Source organism: Pinus tabuliformis, chromosome 5_1 (genome assembly GCF_031772625.1).
Source record: "Pinus tabuliformis cultivar Carrire ecotype Pingquan chromosome 5_1, CPIR1, whole genome shotgun sequence".
Lineage (NCBI taxonomy): Eukaryota > Viridiplantae > Streptophyta > Pinopsida > Pinales > Pinaceae > Pinus > Pinus tabuliformis.
In genome coordinates this window covers 212366053-212381105 of record NC_142305.1, presented here as the reverse complement: position 1 = coordinate 212381105, position 15053 = coordinate 212366053, and the positions used below count along the sequence as shown (strand labels likewise).

General features: G+C 40.8%; 1 protein-coding gene across 2 annotated transcripts in view; it reads right to left on the bottom strand.

Moving 5' to 3' along the window:
• APC6 (anaphase promoting complex 6) overlaps window positions 1–14840 on the bottom strand; it is a 320808-nt gene extending 305968 nt beyond the window's left edge. Inside the window, exons 1-2 of one of the 2 annotated variants that reach the window (XM_089431967.1) lie at window positions 14404–14840; window positions 6339–6464 (exon numbers count right to left, since the gene is read on the bottom strand). In XM_089431967.1, coding sequence (XP_089288093.1) covers window positions 6339–6464; window positions 14404–14646 — 369 coding nt within the window. In that variant the 5' untranslated portion in view covers window positions 14647–14840. The remainder of the gene's footprint in view (window positions 1–6338; window positions 6465–14403) is intronic. The other variant, XM_089431966.1, reaches the window with a different exon arrangement.
• Window positions 14841–15053: the final 213 nt, after the last annotated feature.

Below are 15053 nucleotides of genomic sequence, written 5' to 3'. Positions count from 1 at the left end.
TCCAAAACAACTAAGATTCTAGTCTTCCATATGACATAGTTGGAAGCACCTTCCAACCTGCCCTAATCTCTAAGACCATGCGATTGCATCTCACCCAACAGTCGAACTGAGACCTCTAGTCATTACTTAGCACTGCTCAGTTGCTCAGGAAGTGAGAAATTCAAACTTTCTGGCAAAAAGTTCTCTGAGGAGAAAATTCCCCTTCTACGTTTCTTCGTTCTTTTCCAGCGGATTCCTAACCCGGCAGAAACTGTGCCCTTCAAGTATTGCGCTGAGGCTCTGCGTCACTCCCTCTGCCTCTGCAAACTCACAAATTGGAAATCATACCTCTCTGTCGTCTCACTCAAAGAGATATTTCCTCAAATCTGCTTCCCAACAAGGACTGCGCAATCCCTTCAAGGGGATTCGAATTGCTGCCAAGTGCAGCATTCGGCCTCAATGCTCAGCGTTTGATTTTCTCTTCCTGTTTCAAAATCAATGCTCTAATACCATGTGAAAATTCCTAGACTCGAAGGAACCCCTACTGCAGCAAATCTGAATCTAGTTCACCTACTTTATTTTTAAATTACATTCATCAAGTTATTCTTTTGAATATTGAAGCAAATTACTTTTGCAGCCTACACTAATTAAATATTTGATCTCATGAAACAGAAAACAGAGCAAAGAACAAGATACATAGGACACACTTATTCTTGGACACAATAGTCCCCGTAAAAACCCAATGCGGGAAACCCGGTGCAACAGTTCTGAATGTTTACTATTATGCAGGAGAAATATCTAAATACATATCTAGGATGCTCATCTAACAATCCTCTACAGAGAAAATATTGGCCAAAAATCTGAGAGAGTTTTACCTCACTTCACCCGCAGAATTTCGGCTGATCCGGCACAAGACTGGCTAACCCCGGTTATTTCTGCGTTGGCTCTGCGTCATCCCTGCGTCACCTTCTCTGCTCTCTGCATCGTCTCTCCCGGTTGTTCCAGTTGTTCCAACAGTTATGAATTCTACGTGACAGGCAGCTTTTCTACATCAGCTCTCCCAGCTACTGTGTTGCCTCTACGTCAGCTCTCCCGACTATTCCGGCAATTCTAGATTCTACGTGACAGGCAGCTTTTCTACGTCAGCTCTCTCGGCTACTGCGCTGCCTCTCTGCAAGCTCTCTCAACCTCTCTTTCAGTGTTCTCCGGAAAGTCCTTTTTCCGGATTCTTTCTGCCCCTCAGCTGCAGGATCTCCCTAATTGATTTTCCTCCTGAGAACTTCTCACCTCAGAAAATCAATTTCCTCAATCTCTCTGTGTTTTCCAAATGAACCACAAGCATCCATTTTATACTTTTCCTTTTGAGTCTTCCACGGCTGAGATTAAGTCTCTAATCAACGGGTAAGATTAAAACATGACTTGATCCACCTTCTAGATCATTCTCACCCATATTTTGAGTAATACCCATTAATATTTTAATTTCCTAAGTTTAGACTTAGGAACGCCATTAAAAATACTAATTATTTTAATAAAATACAATCTGGGTGGAATTTCACCAAACGGTTTTTGGGTTCTTTAGAACTCATGTGCCTTAGCCTCTCCACCAATTTTCAAGGCTAGAGCACTTTTGATGCTACCAAAAACTAACAGAAGGATCAAGCTTAAGATCAACATTATCGTCACCGACATCAACCACACTACCATAACCCAGTTAGTACACGTATGGTACATATGCATCGTTTGGTATCCACCAAGAGGCCTCAACAAACAAGCTCACTCTAGAAAGAGATCAGAGCACAATGCCAAAACAAGCTCACTCTAGAAAGAGATTAGAGCACGATGCTGGGAGACTACAGCCTCTAGGACCATACTCCATCCAGTGGTCAACTAACACACGGAATATGTCCTTTCCGGACCATTCTCCCTAATCAGGTCAAAGTATTTGACACAGGGAGAATGTCAGTCCACCAAACCATCCTTCCTAATCAGGCATATGTACTTGACACAAGGATAACCTCCCTTATTAGGTCAAAGTACATAACATAGGAAGAATGTTAATCCATGATGCTATCTAGTTTGTCAAATAATTCTCCATCCAAGGTCATAATGACACAGGGAGAATATCAAACCATTCTCCAACCAAGGTTGTGAAGACACAAGGAGAATGTCCCTATGCCTCTAAAATGAATTCGCTCTACCTTCCAGACACTGATCTGGTCTCCAGCAACTGAACAAACCCTCTTCCGGCAACTCGCACTACTAGACTAGATAACTTACACTGCTCAAATCAGCCTCTTCTATAGATAATTCAGCCTCTTCTTTTCCTACCTCCTGACACTGGAAAACCAAGGAAGATCTTTGAATCTCTGCTCCCAAATCTCTATCGCTTCCTCTCTCTAATGCTCTTTAAGCTTCAACAAGTAAGATCCTTTTCCCTTGCTCTTGCTTGCTTGAATGCCTTCCCTACCCTCGCTATGGGATCTTGATCTCAATATGGACATGGAATGGATATGCCCCCTCACTGAAAACTGCAAACTGGGTAGTTCAATCTACCTTGCTCACAATGATCACACTGATGTTATCTCCATGCCCTTTGACCTGCTCTTATAATCTCTTGTTGGAGTCTCAACGGCTACGATTTAATCTCCGTCGAATACTAAGATTAATTAGACTTCATCAATAGAAGCCTTTAGAGCAATCTCGAACATCCTTAATTAATTAACTTTAATTTACCACTTTTCCTAAGTTAGACTTAGGAAATATTTTAATTATGGCAAATTAATTTAATTAAGGTGTTTCCCAAGATTATCTCGCGAAACCTTTTATGGGTTTTGGAGATCTAGTGTTTCTTAGCCTCTTAGCATCATCTGAGACTAGAACACCTGTCTAATGCTACCATATCCATCAAAAACTAATAATAGTGTGGGAGACACCAGCAACAGAGTTTTCAACAGGACAGATTGAGGAGAGAATTTTCGAAGAAATTATTCATGGTAATTCCAGTTTTCTGAGAGCAAGGAAGAGATCGAATTATTCTGCAGAAGGAAGGTTGAAACAAGCAGTGCGAGTAGCCAATTTACACAGTGTGAATTGCCAAAGGCTTGTTTCAGTTGCCAATTGTCGAAACAGTTCCCTAGAGGCAGTGCAAGTTGGTTTATAGAGTTGTTGGAGGCAGTATTTACTCACAAGACTGATTTCCAGAGAGTGGGAGTTTTTGGAGGCTAGCTTGTATTTTCTAGATAGCCAGTGCGAGTGCAAGAGAAAGTGAAAATTGCTGAGAAGAGGCTAAGTTTGTTTGTAGAGGGAAACACTTGATTTCCCATATCGATTTGGTCAATGGAAGTGGAGAGAATTTTTTGTCGGAGCTTTGCCAATGTCAAGCAAGCAGTTGATGTAATCCTCGATTTGTTGAAGAAATAATAAAACCCTCACCTGTAGAGCTACTTTTCCCTTTGAGGTTTTTCCAGGGACAATTTGTCCAAAAATATCGGTTTCAAATTTTTTGTGTATGCTATTTTCTCAATGCATGTGATTATTTATTTGTGAAATTGCAATTGTGAATTTATTCAATGTTTGTCGCGAATTAATTTCCAAAAGACAAATAATTTGCAAAGTTAGAAGATTAATAACCATAACTGCGATATAATTTTCACATAATCTTCACACGCAACAATGGTTGATAATATGTGCAATTTTATATTATAATTGTAGAATTGGCTATGACCAACCTAGCCAACTCAATACAACTCCATAATCCATCCTCGGGGAAAGCACCCTGCCTTGTTAATTGTGTATCAATAAACAAATTTTATTTGTATATTCGCACATTATGATCATTCATTTCATATAAGTGTGATTTAGCATAAGGGAACCATAAAGCATCACAGTCCCTTTTCTTGGATTGACCTATCTTGTGCTTGGATTAGTTCTCTCTCTGGTGCGCGCTTGTGCTAAGGCTTATTTCTCTCTCCATTGCACCTCTCTTGGCTGCCCTAGTGTCGTTTATCTCTTTCTTCACTGCAGAATTTTGGTTGGTGGTTATGTTTGAATCTCTGCTAACAATTGTGAATCTCAAACAAGAGATTCAAGGAAACACGAGGACCACAGGAGAAAGCAATTGCCTCACAAAATTTAAACAATCCTACAATTGTCTTGCAGAAAATGCAAACACAAATATGAATCTTATCAATAAATGATTAGAGCTTTGATCATGTAAGACTTGGGCAAGACAGATTTACAATTGCCTCACAGAAACCAACTTACAAGACAATAGGATAAGTGTTAAGTTTCGGTATATTCTATGCTTAGAGCAATTTATTTCAATTTTCACAGTTAGCTCAATATCTTTTCCAGATTAGCAATCACATCAGCATTAAAGTAAACTGCAGATAGAACATAAACATAAATCACGGAAGACAAGCCAAGACAAGAGGACACAAGATGTGGCACTAGCCAAGGGCAAACCCCAATGTGGGGAAACCCTTGATCAATTCTTCTTATATGTTCTTCAATAGTTCAGCAAAGAGAGAGAGAGATAATACATTTACAACAGAAGTCAACACTTTGACTTATCTAGATAAGCGCATAGATCATCTCTAAGAAGATGATACATGAAATCAGTTGAAGACATGCTGCTTCGACTGATTCTCCAATGTGACTCCTTCACCTATCATTGTGTTGCATCTCGTCATCATGTTGCACCCCACCATGCTGCACCATGTTGCACTCATCATCATAATGTTGGACCTCATGACCATGTTGTACACATCATACTGCTACACCTTATGTTGCATTGTTGTCCCATGTGTCATCGTTGAACCATGTTGTCATACAGCATGTCTCATGTGCTTGCAGCACCATACATGCCACTGTTATCCATGTTGTCCATGTTTCCCATGCTGCACCATGTTGTCCATGCTTGTTGTCACATTGTGCCACTGTTGCACAATGTCATTGTTGTCCCATCATTGTTATGTCTCATCATGCTGTTGTCCCATAGAACATTGCTGCACAATATCATTGTTGTCCCATCATTGTTTTGTCTCATCATGTTGCTGTCCCATTGAACATTGTTGCACAATATCATTACTATCCCATCATTGTGTTGTCCCAACATCTTAGCAGCACCATGTAGCCCAGCTGTCCTATTTACTAGCACTGTTGTACTAGTCGCCTTGCATCTATCTATAAGTCCACAAATAGCCCTCAATTCTGCTGCATGCTACTGCTGATTTCTGCCTAGGGTTCTATGCATGTAACAGTCTGGTTAGGGCACACCAACAAGCCTACTGTATAGGGAGAATACCCCTGTTTTGCCTCAATGTCCTTAGAGATGACTACGGCCTGGTTAGGAGGTCCTTTCTAGTCCTCTCGGCCACCTAAACTTCATCTCCCAATTGCTGCTGTAGCAATCCCTCACTGTGGCCCTAGAAACAGAGATATACGCCCCAAAATCATGCATAAAACAATCATGAAACTCACCTATAGTCTGCGGCCTAATTTGCAAGGTAAGACTGCTCCAACGTGTCACTAAACTGCCCTCAAATCAGTCCTATGACTGCGGCTCTTCTAGCAAGGGAACTCGGCCCTCCTTCACCCTGAAACAGGCCTTAAACCAACTGCGTTTAGCCCTTAAACTTACCTCAGAGATATGTTGTCCATACAGCCCTTCCATGTTGTCTAGGGCAGCCTTCTAATGCTGCGGCTAGGGCATGCTATTATCTTCCTTGACTAGGTCTATGTATGGATCAGTGTATAGGGCTATTTATTGACCAGCATATAGGTTAGGGCTCCTTCTTTGATAGTGTTAGGGCTACCTTCTTAGATGCGGCTAGGGCAGCCTCTTTTCCTCCAACATCTAGGGCTTCCACTCCTAGATTTCTCTTCCACTAAAACCCAAGACAAGTGGCGAGAAATCAAGATAGAAGTGTGTGTGTGAAATGACTCTCAAGTCATCTCCTTTTATACTAAAATGTTGAGCACATGTGGGGTTTATTTGGTTGCTGGCCGACCTTGACGAATTGTCTTATAACACAAATAAATTCATAACTCCATGAATACTTATCAGAATCAGGTGATCTTTAGATCAATCCTACACCTCTCGATGAAAGGGATCCAAGAAAAATATCTGCTGCCATAAATAAGATGACCCACATGGAGTTTGGCCCTAGTTGCCAATTTAACAATAAGACACCATCACAATAAGTTCCTGTCAAAAATCCCTCCCTAAAAATGGCCTAAAGCTTTACAGAAATATAGTGAGAATTTGGATATACTTAACTGTACATTAATCCATAATACCATAAAAAAGTTCCCAGAAGAAACACAATGTTATTGTAAATTATGAAAGTATGGCTTACATTGATTTCTTGATCCTCAGCATCCTTTTCCATATTTTGATCTTCGGGTCCTTCAATACTTCCATCCTCTCCAACCTTGGCATCCCCAAGCATCTCCAAGCATTGTTGCCATTCTTTCATTTCCTCCTAGCAACAACATCAATCTGATTTTAGTATTCAGAAAACATTAAAAATAATTATTTTAATCATTTTTCAGGCTGTACTTCTATTCAGCAATTGTCCTAACATCAATGTCATCTTTTAATCTAGAATGGAATTGATTAAATATAGCACTAAGCAAACTGAAAATGACTTGTACACATCCATTTATAAATCCTTTCTACACAATGAGAAAAGCGCTGGCAGTTTTGCCTACAGTTGCAAGAGGCAGATGCAAGACATTCCAAGAAAAAAATAAGAAAAGGAATGCTCCTTTTGGAAAATTTGAACATTGCAAGTAAATTTAGAGGTCAAATTTGACTAGTGAAGTTGACATTTTGAGAACCACAATAAATCCTGGGAGAGAAGCCACATATTCAGGAATTCAATTATAATTCAGCACAAAATCTTTGTTTCAATGCATTTCCAATAAGAATCCACTGCAGGATCCATAAATGTACTTGAAAGACATTTATAAAAATAGCTAACTAACTAGGAGTGGGAGGTAGGGGGGATCCTCATTGATTCTAGAGGAAACTAAAAAATTTACTATGCTTGGGGACTCGGAGTTGCCACAAATAATGAAGAAGAAGCATGGGCTATATTCCAAGATTTGCTAAGAGCAGAGGCACACAAGTTTTAACAGATCAAAGTTGTTGGAGATTCAATAATCATAGTGTGGTCCCTCCTCAAACTTTCAACTCCCAAATCTGTTGGGCTAAAGAGGACAATCCAGCAAGCTCTGGATTTGGCTATGCAATTTGATTCCTTCTTGTTCTATCCGGTGCTAAAATCCCACAACAGAAATGCAAACCACCTAGCCAATCTTGCAAATGCAATTGAATGAAGGAATGCTAAGGATGGGGGTAGGGGAGGTGTGTGCGACACTCTAATTCTTGCACCCATCCCTTGAATTATTCAAAACAGTGTTGAAAATATCGATATCGGCGAGGGTCTAGAAAACATCTTCTCGGCAATATCGGCGAAAATATCAGCAAATATCGGCAAGCAGATATAACAATTAAAAAACACACACACACACACATGGCCGATATTTTCTCGGCGATATATCGTTTTGCCGAAAATATCGCGATATTTTCGAATATCGCCGATATTATCAACAGTGATTCAAACATTGAGTGACTTTAGGTGGTGATGGACATGATTGAAGGGACAAGAGGAAAGGGCATTTAAATTTTAAACCACCTTACATGTCCCCATTCTTTCGTAATGAGTCGATGGGGGATGTAATAATAAGAACAATGGTAAGAGCGCTCTCAAGAGTCAACAGTGTGTAGGAGAGTCTGTTTCATTTGGTATCCCTGTTCTCTGGTTCCATTCACCTTGTCTCAGGGCTCTTTTGAAATTGAAAGGCGGGACTTAGAGGAAAGGAAAGCTTTGGGATTGTGCTACCAACCCTCGTGGTCATTACTTACGCCAGCAGTTGCAATGGCCCAATGCAGAAACAGGCATAGTGTCAAGTGCAAATTGGTTGAGCTCCAGCAGCAGATGAAAGTGTTTGAAAAGGGGCTCACTAATACCCAACACAAGCTAACCAAGGAAGCTTTGAAGTGTATTGCCTGACATGCATGTTGGGAACAGAACTTGCAGGCAGAAGCAAGCACAGCATTCTGCAGAGATGACAGTGCAACTCCAAACAACGCAAGATATGGGAAACATCTGGATATGACAACCACTAGGGTGGATTGTGTTGAAAGGTCTTTGGGTAATCCCATGAACATAACTCTGACCACCACTCCCACACTAGCAGGCATACAGATTGAGCTCCGGGAGGTCAAGAAGGAGCACATGTAGGAGGCAAATATTTCAACAACAAGCTTAGCAACATACTAAGGCATGAAGAGAAGCACAGAAAAGCCAGCTGAAAAAACCCAGGTTCAAGAAGGGGCACTCTATTGGCTGGCATTTTAATCTTCCAGACTCCGGTCCATTTAGAATGTATTGCAAAATCCACTAGTTTTGTTAAGGCACTATACTTGCCATTGTCATATCTACCTTCTTGAGATAGACAAAATAGAAATATTATTGGAATCAAACCAAAAGGTCTTTTCTGTAGGCTGTGTTACCCACCACTTTGTGGGTGATATCCCTCGGAGAAAAAATTTCTCCAAGATAGTCCTCAGCTGGCAGCCAGCAGCCCCTTGCAACCACCAGATAGCTCGATATGCCGTTTTCTCCGCCACCTGAGCCAGCCATGTGGTCCCTCGCCCATTTGTCATGATCTTATGTTTGAAGGTGGGCCTCCCGAATTCCAAACCCAAAGTTATGGTTTATCATTTGGTAATTGAGTATTTTTGTTTACTTATCGTGGACACTTTTGGGCATGGATTATTGGGGGGATTCAGCAAAAAGAGTGGACTAGGTTTGTGCTCTTGTCTCCTATGTCCCTTTGGGTGGTTAACCTTAGATTCTAGTCCTATGAGATCTCTTTTATTGGCCTTTAGGCTTTAGGGATGGTATTACATGGGAAACCCTGATTTTGGTTGCATGGTCCCGCTCCCTGACTCACATATATCACTCCCTTTTCGCTCATTACAGCCTTATTCATTACTTTTCCCGTCTGAGTCCACAAGGGGTCAGCCACCCCCTCCCCTTGCCCACACCTTGAGTCGGGCCTGAAACGATGCCCCAGAGGTTGATGCGGCTAAAAAGAAAAGAAAAAGCATATTTGGTCACTCTCAACAAGAATCTGTACCACAAAACGCAAAAGATGGTTGAGACATACATTTAGCACGTAAGCAAAAGCTGAAACATGAAATCTACCCCTTTATATGGCTATCACCCTAGTTCCTATGGGCCCTAAATGAGCCCCCTCCATCATTAAGGAACCCATGATTGTCCCAACCCCTGGTGGGCAATAAATTGACCCACCTTAAGGGGGTACCCATTACTACACATTATACATCATGCTCTCATTCCCTTGAGCCCCAAGCAGTTAATAAAAGAAAAATCAATAAAAAGCAAAAGGCATATAAAGAAGAGTGGAAAAATAAAGGTCAGGGTAACTCGTACCACAATTGCTCCCTCCTTCAATCATATACCCAAGTGTGGGCTTCCCTAATCTTAGCTACCCTTGTACCATCACATGTGGCCCAGAGCTTCCCCTTCATGCCCCATTTCATTTCATCACTATACCATATGCCACCCACCATTTAAAGGATGTACCATGGACATATCACCCCCTTTAGGAGAAGAAACCACCTAATAGGGTCCTTGGTTAACCTCCTTTTGAGCTTGGAGACACCTGCACATGCCAAAGCCCATTATGGAAGGGCATGCCATTATGAAGTGCCCACTTGTTTTCCATGATTTGCAGGCTCTTTTACTTGATTACCCTAATGATTTGTTGTACTGGAAAGCGAGGGGATGCATTGGATCTTATGCAGGATTGCATATGGGTCTCCATTTGGGGTTTGGTCTCCCTATACGGGGTCCAAGCCCTCCAGAGGGCCACATTGGCACTTGTAGGGTGAGCGTAGAGAGTCGTGGATCTCCACCATAGCAGACAGTACTCCACGGATCCCCTGTGCCCTTCAGAGATTGCTCGTGATCCACCTATTGGATGAGGACGATGCACCTAGTTCACCATCCCCAATCGGCTCCACACTTGCACCACACGCTTGGCAGTTGATCCAGGGTCCATATGATTGATGTGTTGGAGCTTATATCATCATACTAGCCCTCGCAGATGGTTTATAGGCATTATCTACTCACTTGGAGAACCATGAGGATGTCATTGTGCCCCCACACCCACTTGGGAGCACCACATGTGACACACTTGGAGAACAAGGGGCCACCCCTTTGTCCACTATGTTTTGGAGCCTCTTTTATCATTTTGGCACATTTGGACTCCATTAAGCCTCTTCAATGGCCCAACAACTCATCATGTTCATTATTTTGCCCTCTTGAGAGGTTATTCATTCTATTATTGAGCTATCTTGGTGGGCTTGTCACCAAGGGATGTTATTATTGCACATTATTGTATTATTTGGGGCTTAATTAGGCAATTCGAACTCATTAGAGATTGTATAAATACAAGTGAGGTGATTAATTTTCATCATCATCACTTGGATTTGGGTCTTAGTAGCTCTATAGAGAATTTTGCATTCCTCTTTGGAGGATGAATTTGGATATTATGGATGATTTTTGATGTTGGGATCTCTCTCGTCTTGGAGCTTCATTATTGGGATAATTTGGTGATTGGATATACTCTTTTGTACATGTAAGTGAACTTTTCATGTCTATTCTTGTTATTTGCTTTAATACATGAATGTTGTTGGGATTTTCACTATACTAGGTCTGAAATTTACTACTTTTCTTATGCGAAATTGTGGAAAATTAATCTTTTGTAGCGCTACATCATCTCATGTGTCATGTGTGAAAGGGTGAATGTTCCTATAGATTCTTTCTATTGAACACATCTTGATAAGTCATCAATTATTGCAAATTGAAGTATAAATTCTTCTAGCAACTGCTCTCATGCCCTAATTGCCATGTGAAGTTATCTAGAAGGCTCCTTGATTGGGTATAGTTCCTCTAAATCATAAATTTCATCTTGGCTCCATCTTCCCAAAAGGATAAGGAACTAATCCTTCCATAGGTGATCAATTTCAAAGAGAATTTCTCACCTTCCTCTCTTTTTCTAGGCCTAGCTTCCATAGATTTCCTCGGGCATCACTTATCTCACATTCCAGCCATCAAAAGAATTTGATCTCTTGCCCACAATTGCGTTGGTGTGTCCTCTAGAGGCCTTCCAAATTTCATGAAATTCCGACGGTTGGATCTTGAGATATTTCAAGCCCTAGCTCGAAGTTCGATTCTTGCCCTTGGTTTCCCATTGGCTAGAGATCTCATTGGGATCATAGCATTAAATCATCAAAAAAATATTTTTTCTTTGATCCTCTTCCCTTCCCTAATTAGGTCAAGTACACTATTGGTTGATCAACTCCATATCCTTGTGTTAAAATTGGCAACTAGGGCCAAACTCCACATGGATCATCTTATTTATGACAGTTGATATTTTTCTTGGATTCCTCTCTCCGAGAGTAGGATTGATCTAAAGATCATCTGATTCCGACATGTACAAATGAAGATATGAATTTATTTATATTATGGACAAATTGTCAAGGTCGGCCAACAAGCAAAACAAGCATTCAAACCCCCAACTCATCCTCAACGTTGCATATAAAAGGAGGAGACCTCAAGTCATTTCATCATCATCTCATCTCATCATCTCTCTCTCTCCTCTTGTGATTGGGTACGCAAATTTGGGCAGCTATCTCTCACACAAGTGAAGGAAGGACGGATTTTGTTAACAGCGTTGACTGAGTTGTAGGATTGTTGTTTGACTATGTTGACCTCTGGCGTTGACATGTTTTGACTGCAGTTTGGGTGAGACATCTCTGTCCTAGCAAGCCACAAATCTAGGCACTAAAATCGAAGCAATCTGACCTCTCATTTGACCAGCGTTGACTGCCCTAGGGCTGACTATAGTTTGACTTTCATTGACCAATTTTTGACTAGACTTTTTCGGACTGTTTTGGGTTGATTGGGCTTGCTGTTGGAGGCCAAAGTTGATTGGGTTTGACCGAGCTATTTGGAGGAAGAATTATGACATGTTTGACCAGCGTTGACTTTTTTGGTTAGGGCCTCTTGCTGCTGCCATAGATTATCAAATTTGTAATCTGTACTATCTCTCTCTCTCTACTGAACCATTGAAGAATATAAGAAGAATTGATCAAGGGTTCCCCACATTGGGGTCCCTGACTGGTGCCACATCTTATGTCCTCTTGTCTTGGCTTGTCATCTACTGTTTATGTTTATGTTTTATATGTATTTTACTATCATGTCAATGTGATTGTTAAATTGGATATCGATATTGGGCTAATAAAGAAATTGAAGTAAAATTGCTCTAAAGCATAGAACATACCATTGTTACCTAAAATTAACACCTTGACATAATTTTGGGTCCACTTGGCCCTTTGTGGTCCTGCAACTTGTTGACTCCAATTTCACAAAGATCACTTGGAAGCCAAGCATTCATAAGGTTTTTTTGAGTCTAGGGGCTTCCTTGATAGGACATATTCTCAAACCCTAACCTCAAAAGCCCTCTTAGCCCTTCCTAGAGAGCTTATCACCTTGCTTTTCAAGCAAGAAAGCTATAGATTTGAGCCTCTCTTGTGAATAGGCCTTAAGAATCACCTTTCACCTTTCTATTGACATATTCATCATAGTGGTTTTTTCTATATCAGTTCTCCTCCCATCAGTGAAAGTCCATAAAGAGCAGAGAACCTGAGCTAAGGTGACAATGGGCTATCACTCCATTGTTGCCCCTTGACCTAATAGTTGCTCTATAGGATCCCCTCCCAAGACCCCTAATAGTTTGAGAGGTAACAAGTTGCAACCCATAATTTATATATTTGTATTACAATGCCATTAGGCTTGGCCAAGGCCTCTTTCTAATAAAAATTACCTGTTATCGTTAAAAAAATATAGCTAACTAGCTAATAGGAAAACATGGAAAGAAATTGTGTTCATGTCCACCAATGACTAAAAGTTGCCAACCAGATTGGGATATACATGCATAATAGATCAAATAAGATAATGATGAGATAAGATAATTTTATTAATGTCCAAAAAATGACCACAAAAGTAGGTCAATTGGGCTGAAGAAGAGTACAATAAGTATGAATCCAATGTGGGAGTGCAAGTGCAGGTCGTAGAAAATATTGAAAATAATATAAAGAAACAAACAAACAAATTGTAGTGCTGTTGTGACACGCGTATAAAAGAATGTGGCACGATACGAAATACTAAACAGCCTGCCAAGAAAGAATGAGTGGGCATAGGAAGATCTTGCGATGGAGCTAAAGATGTCAAGGGCAATGTCACATGGTTCGGGTTTGAATTCGAGTTTGGCAACAATGAAGTTCGATTCAAATTCAAATTTAGATATGTGAGGCATGTAATAGAAATGAGGTCAAAAATAACACTTACCACGACAATATTCTGTTCATAATTTGTTTGATTTATTATTTGAGAGTGATTCTTTTAAATTCATAAGAAACACTACAATTAGGCCAAATGCCAAAGTCAATTGTGTCTAGCCTGGGTGATTGGGAGGTGTTGTTTTTCCTATCCAGGTTCAATGTTACATGTTGAATTTTGTTTGAGTTTTTAATAAGCAATTTGGTCTAGTCTGGGTGACTAGGAGGTGTTATTCTCCCTATCCAGATTTAAAAGCACTTGTTGTTGAGCTTATACTAAGCATATTATTGTTGACATTTTACAATAAACATATTGTGGTCAAACTATTTGAACTTCTAGTTTTCGATTTACTAAGCTCTAGCCACGGGGATACTATTTTGTCAAAAGTAACCAAGACTTACATCTGGCATCATTCACTCATTCATGCCTCCACCAAAACTGAACCTTGGTAGATGAACTGATATGCCACAAATACTAGTCACCCACGTTGTCATGGCGGATCAGTCCATGCCCATTTACAATACTCTGCAGCAACTGTTGACAACAGGAAAATACCATAAGGCAGGAAAGCTAATAATCAATATCCTCGAGTGCGCTTTTCTGGCCACGATCCTTTTGATTGCATTTGCACCAGTTTTAGGGATTTCGTTGAACATTATACTCTTTATTGGAAATTTTCCGTCTATAACTCTTCCCAGTTGGCGATCTTTAGACATACACATGTAAAAGAAAATGCACAGTAATTCGAATATAGAAAACAATGCTTTCAATTCATTCATTCATTCATTGCTGCAAAGAGAGATACGTGGGTATGCCAGCGCATATTCAGTGTCTATATACAGACTCACGAAAACATGGGTTTCGTACAACCAGCATACGGGACTAAATCAGATAGAAATGGGAAATGAGGAATTCTTACGAGGCATTTAGCTGCGAGGTATCGAAAGCGGAGGTCTTTGAAGATGATCTTGGAATTGCATAGAACATGGAGGGCTCTTCGGTAATGTTTGCCAAGGAAGAGTGCCTGCGCCAGCATGTACAAGTCTGTGGGCGCCTGTGTGAAATCGACCACCTTGTCTGCGAAAAAAATTGCTGACGAATATAAATGTTTGCTCATGCAGTCCCTCACTACTCCCCGCAGTTTCTCCACCTCTCGATCCATTCTTTGTGTGGGCTTCGGGGGCCTTGCCTCGAACAACTGCAAATATCACAGAACTGAGATGGGTTCCCTCCCTTTTCCTTTCCAAAGATTTCTTTTAAACGTATATCTAATACCTTAGGAGCATAGCGTATGTGGAGCTTCTTCGATTTCGGAGTTGAAATCCATGCTTTCATATCACCAAATAGAGCGCACATTAAGGCAGCGTCTAACCAGCCATACATAGGGTATTCAATGCGCCGGGAGATGCACGGCACATAGCCCGCTAACAGCGAATTGCCCTTTTTTATTTAGTGGCCAGTTTCCGAATTCGCGTGTTAGGGGGCTATCTCCCGTGCATCTCTCGACGCATTGAATACTCTATGTATGGCTGGTTAGGCGCTTCCGCACATTAATGGGTTCTTTGGGTT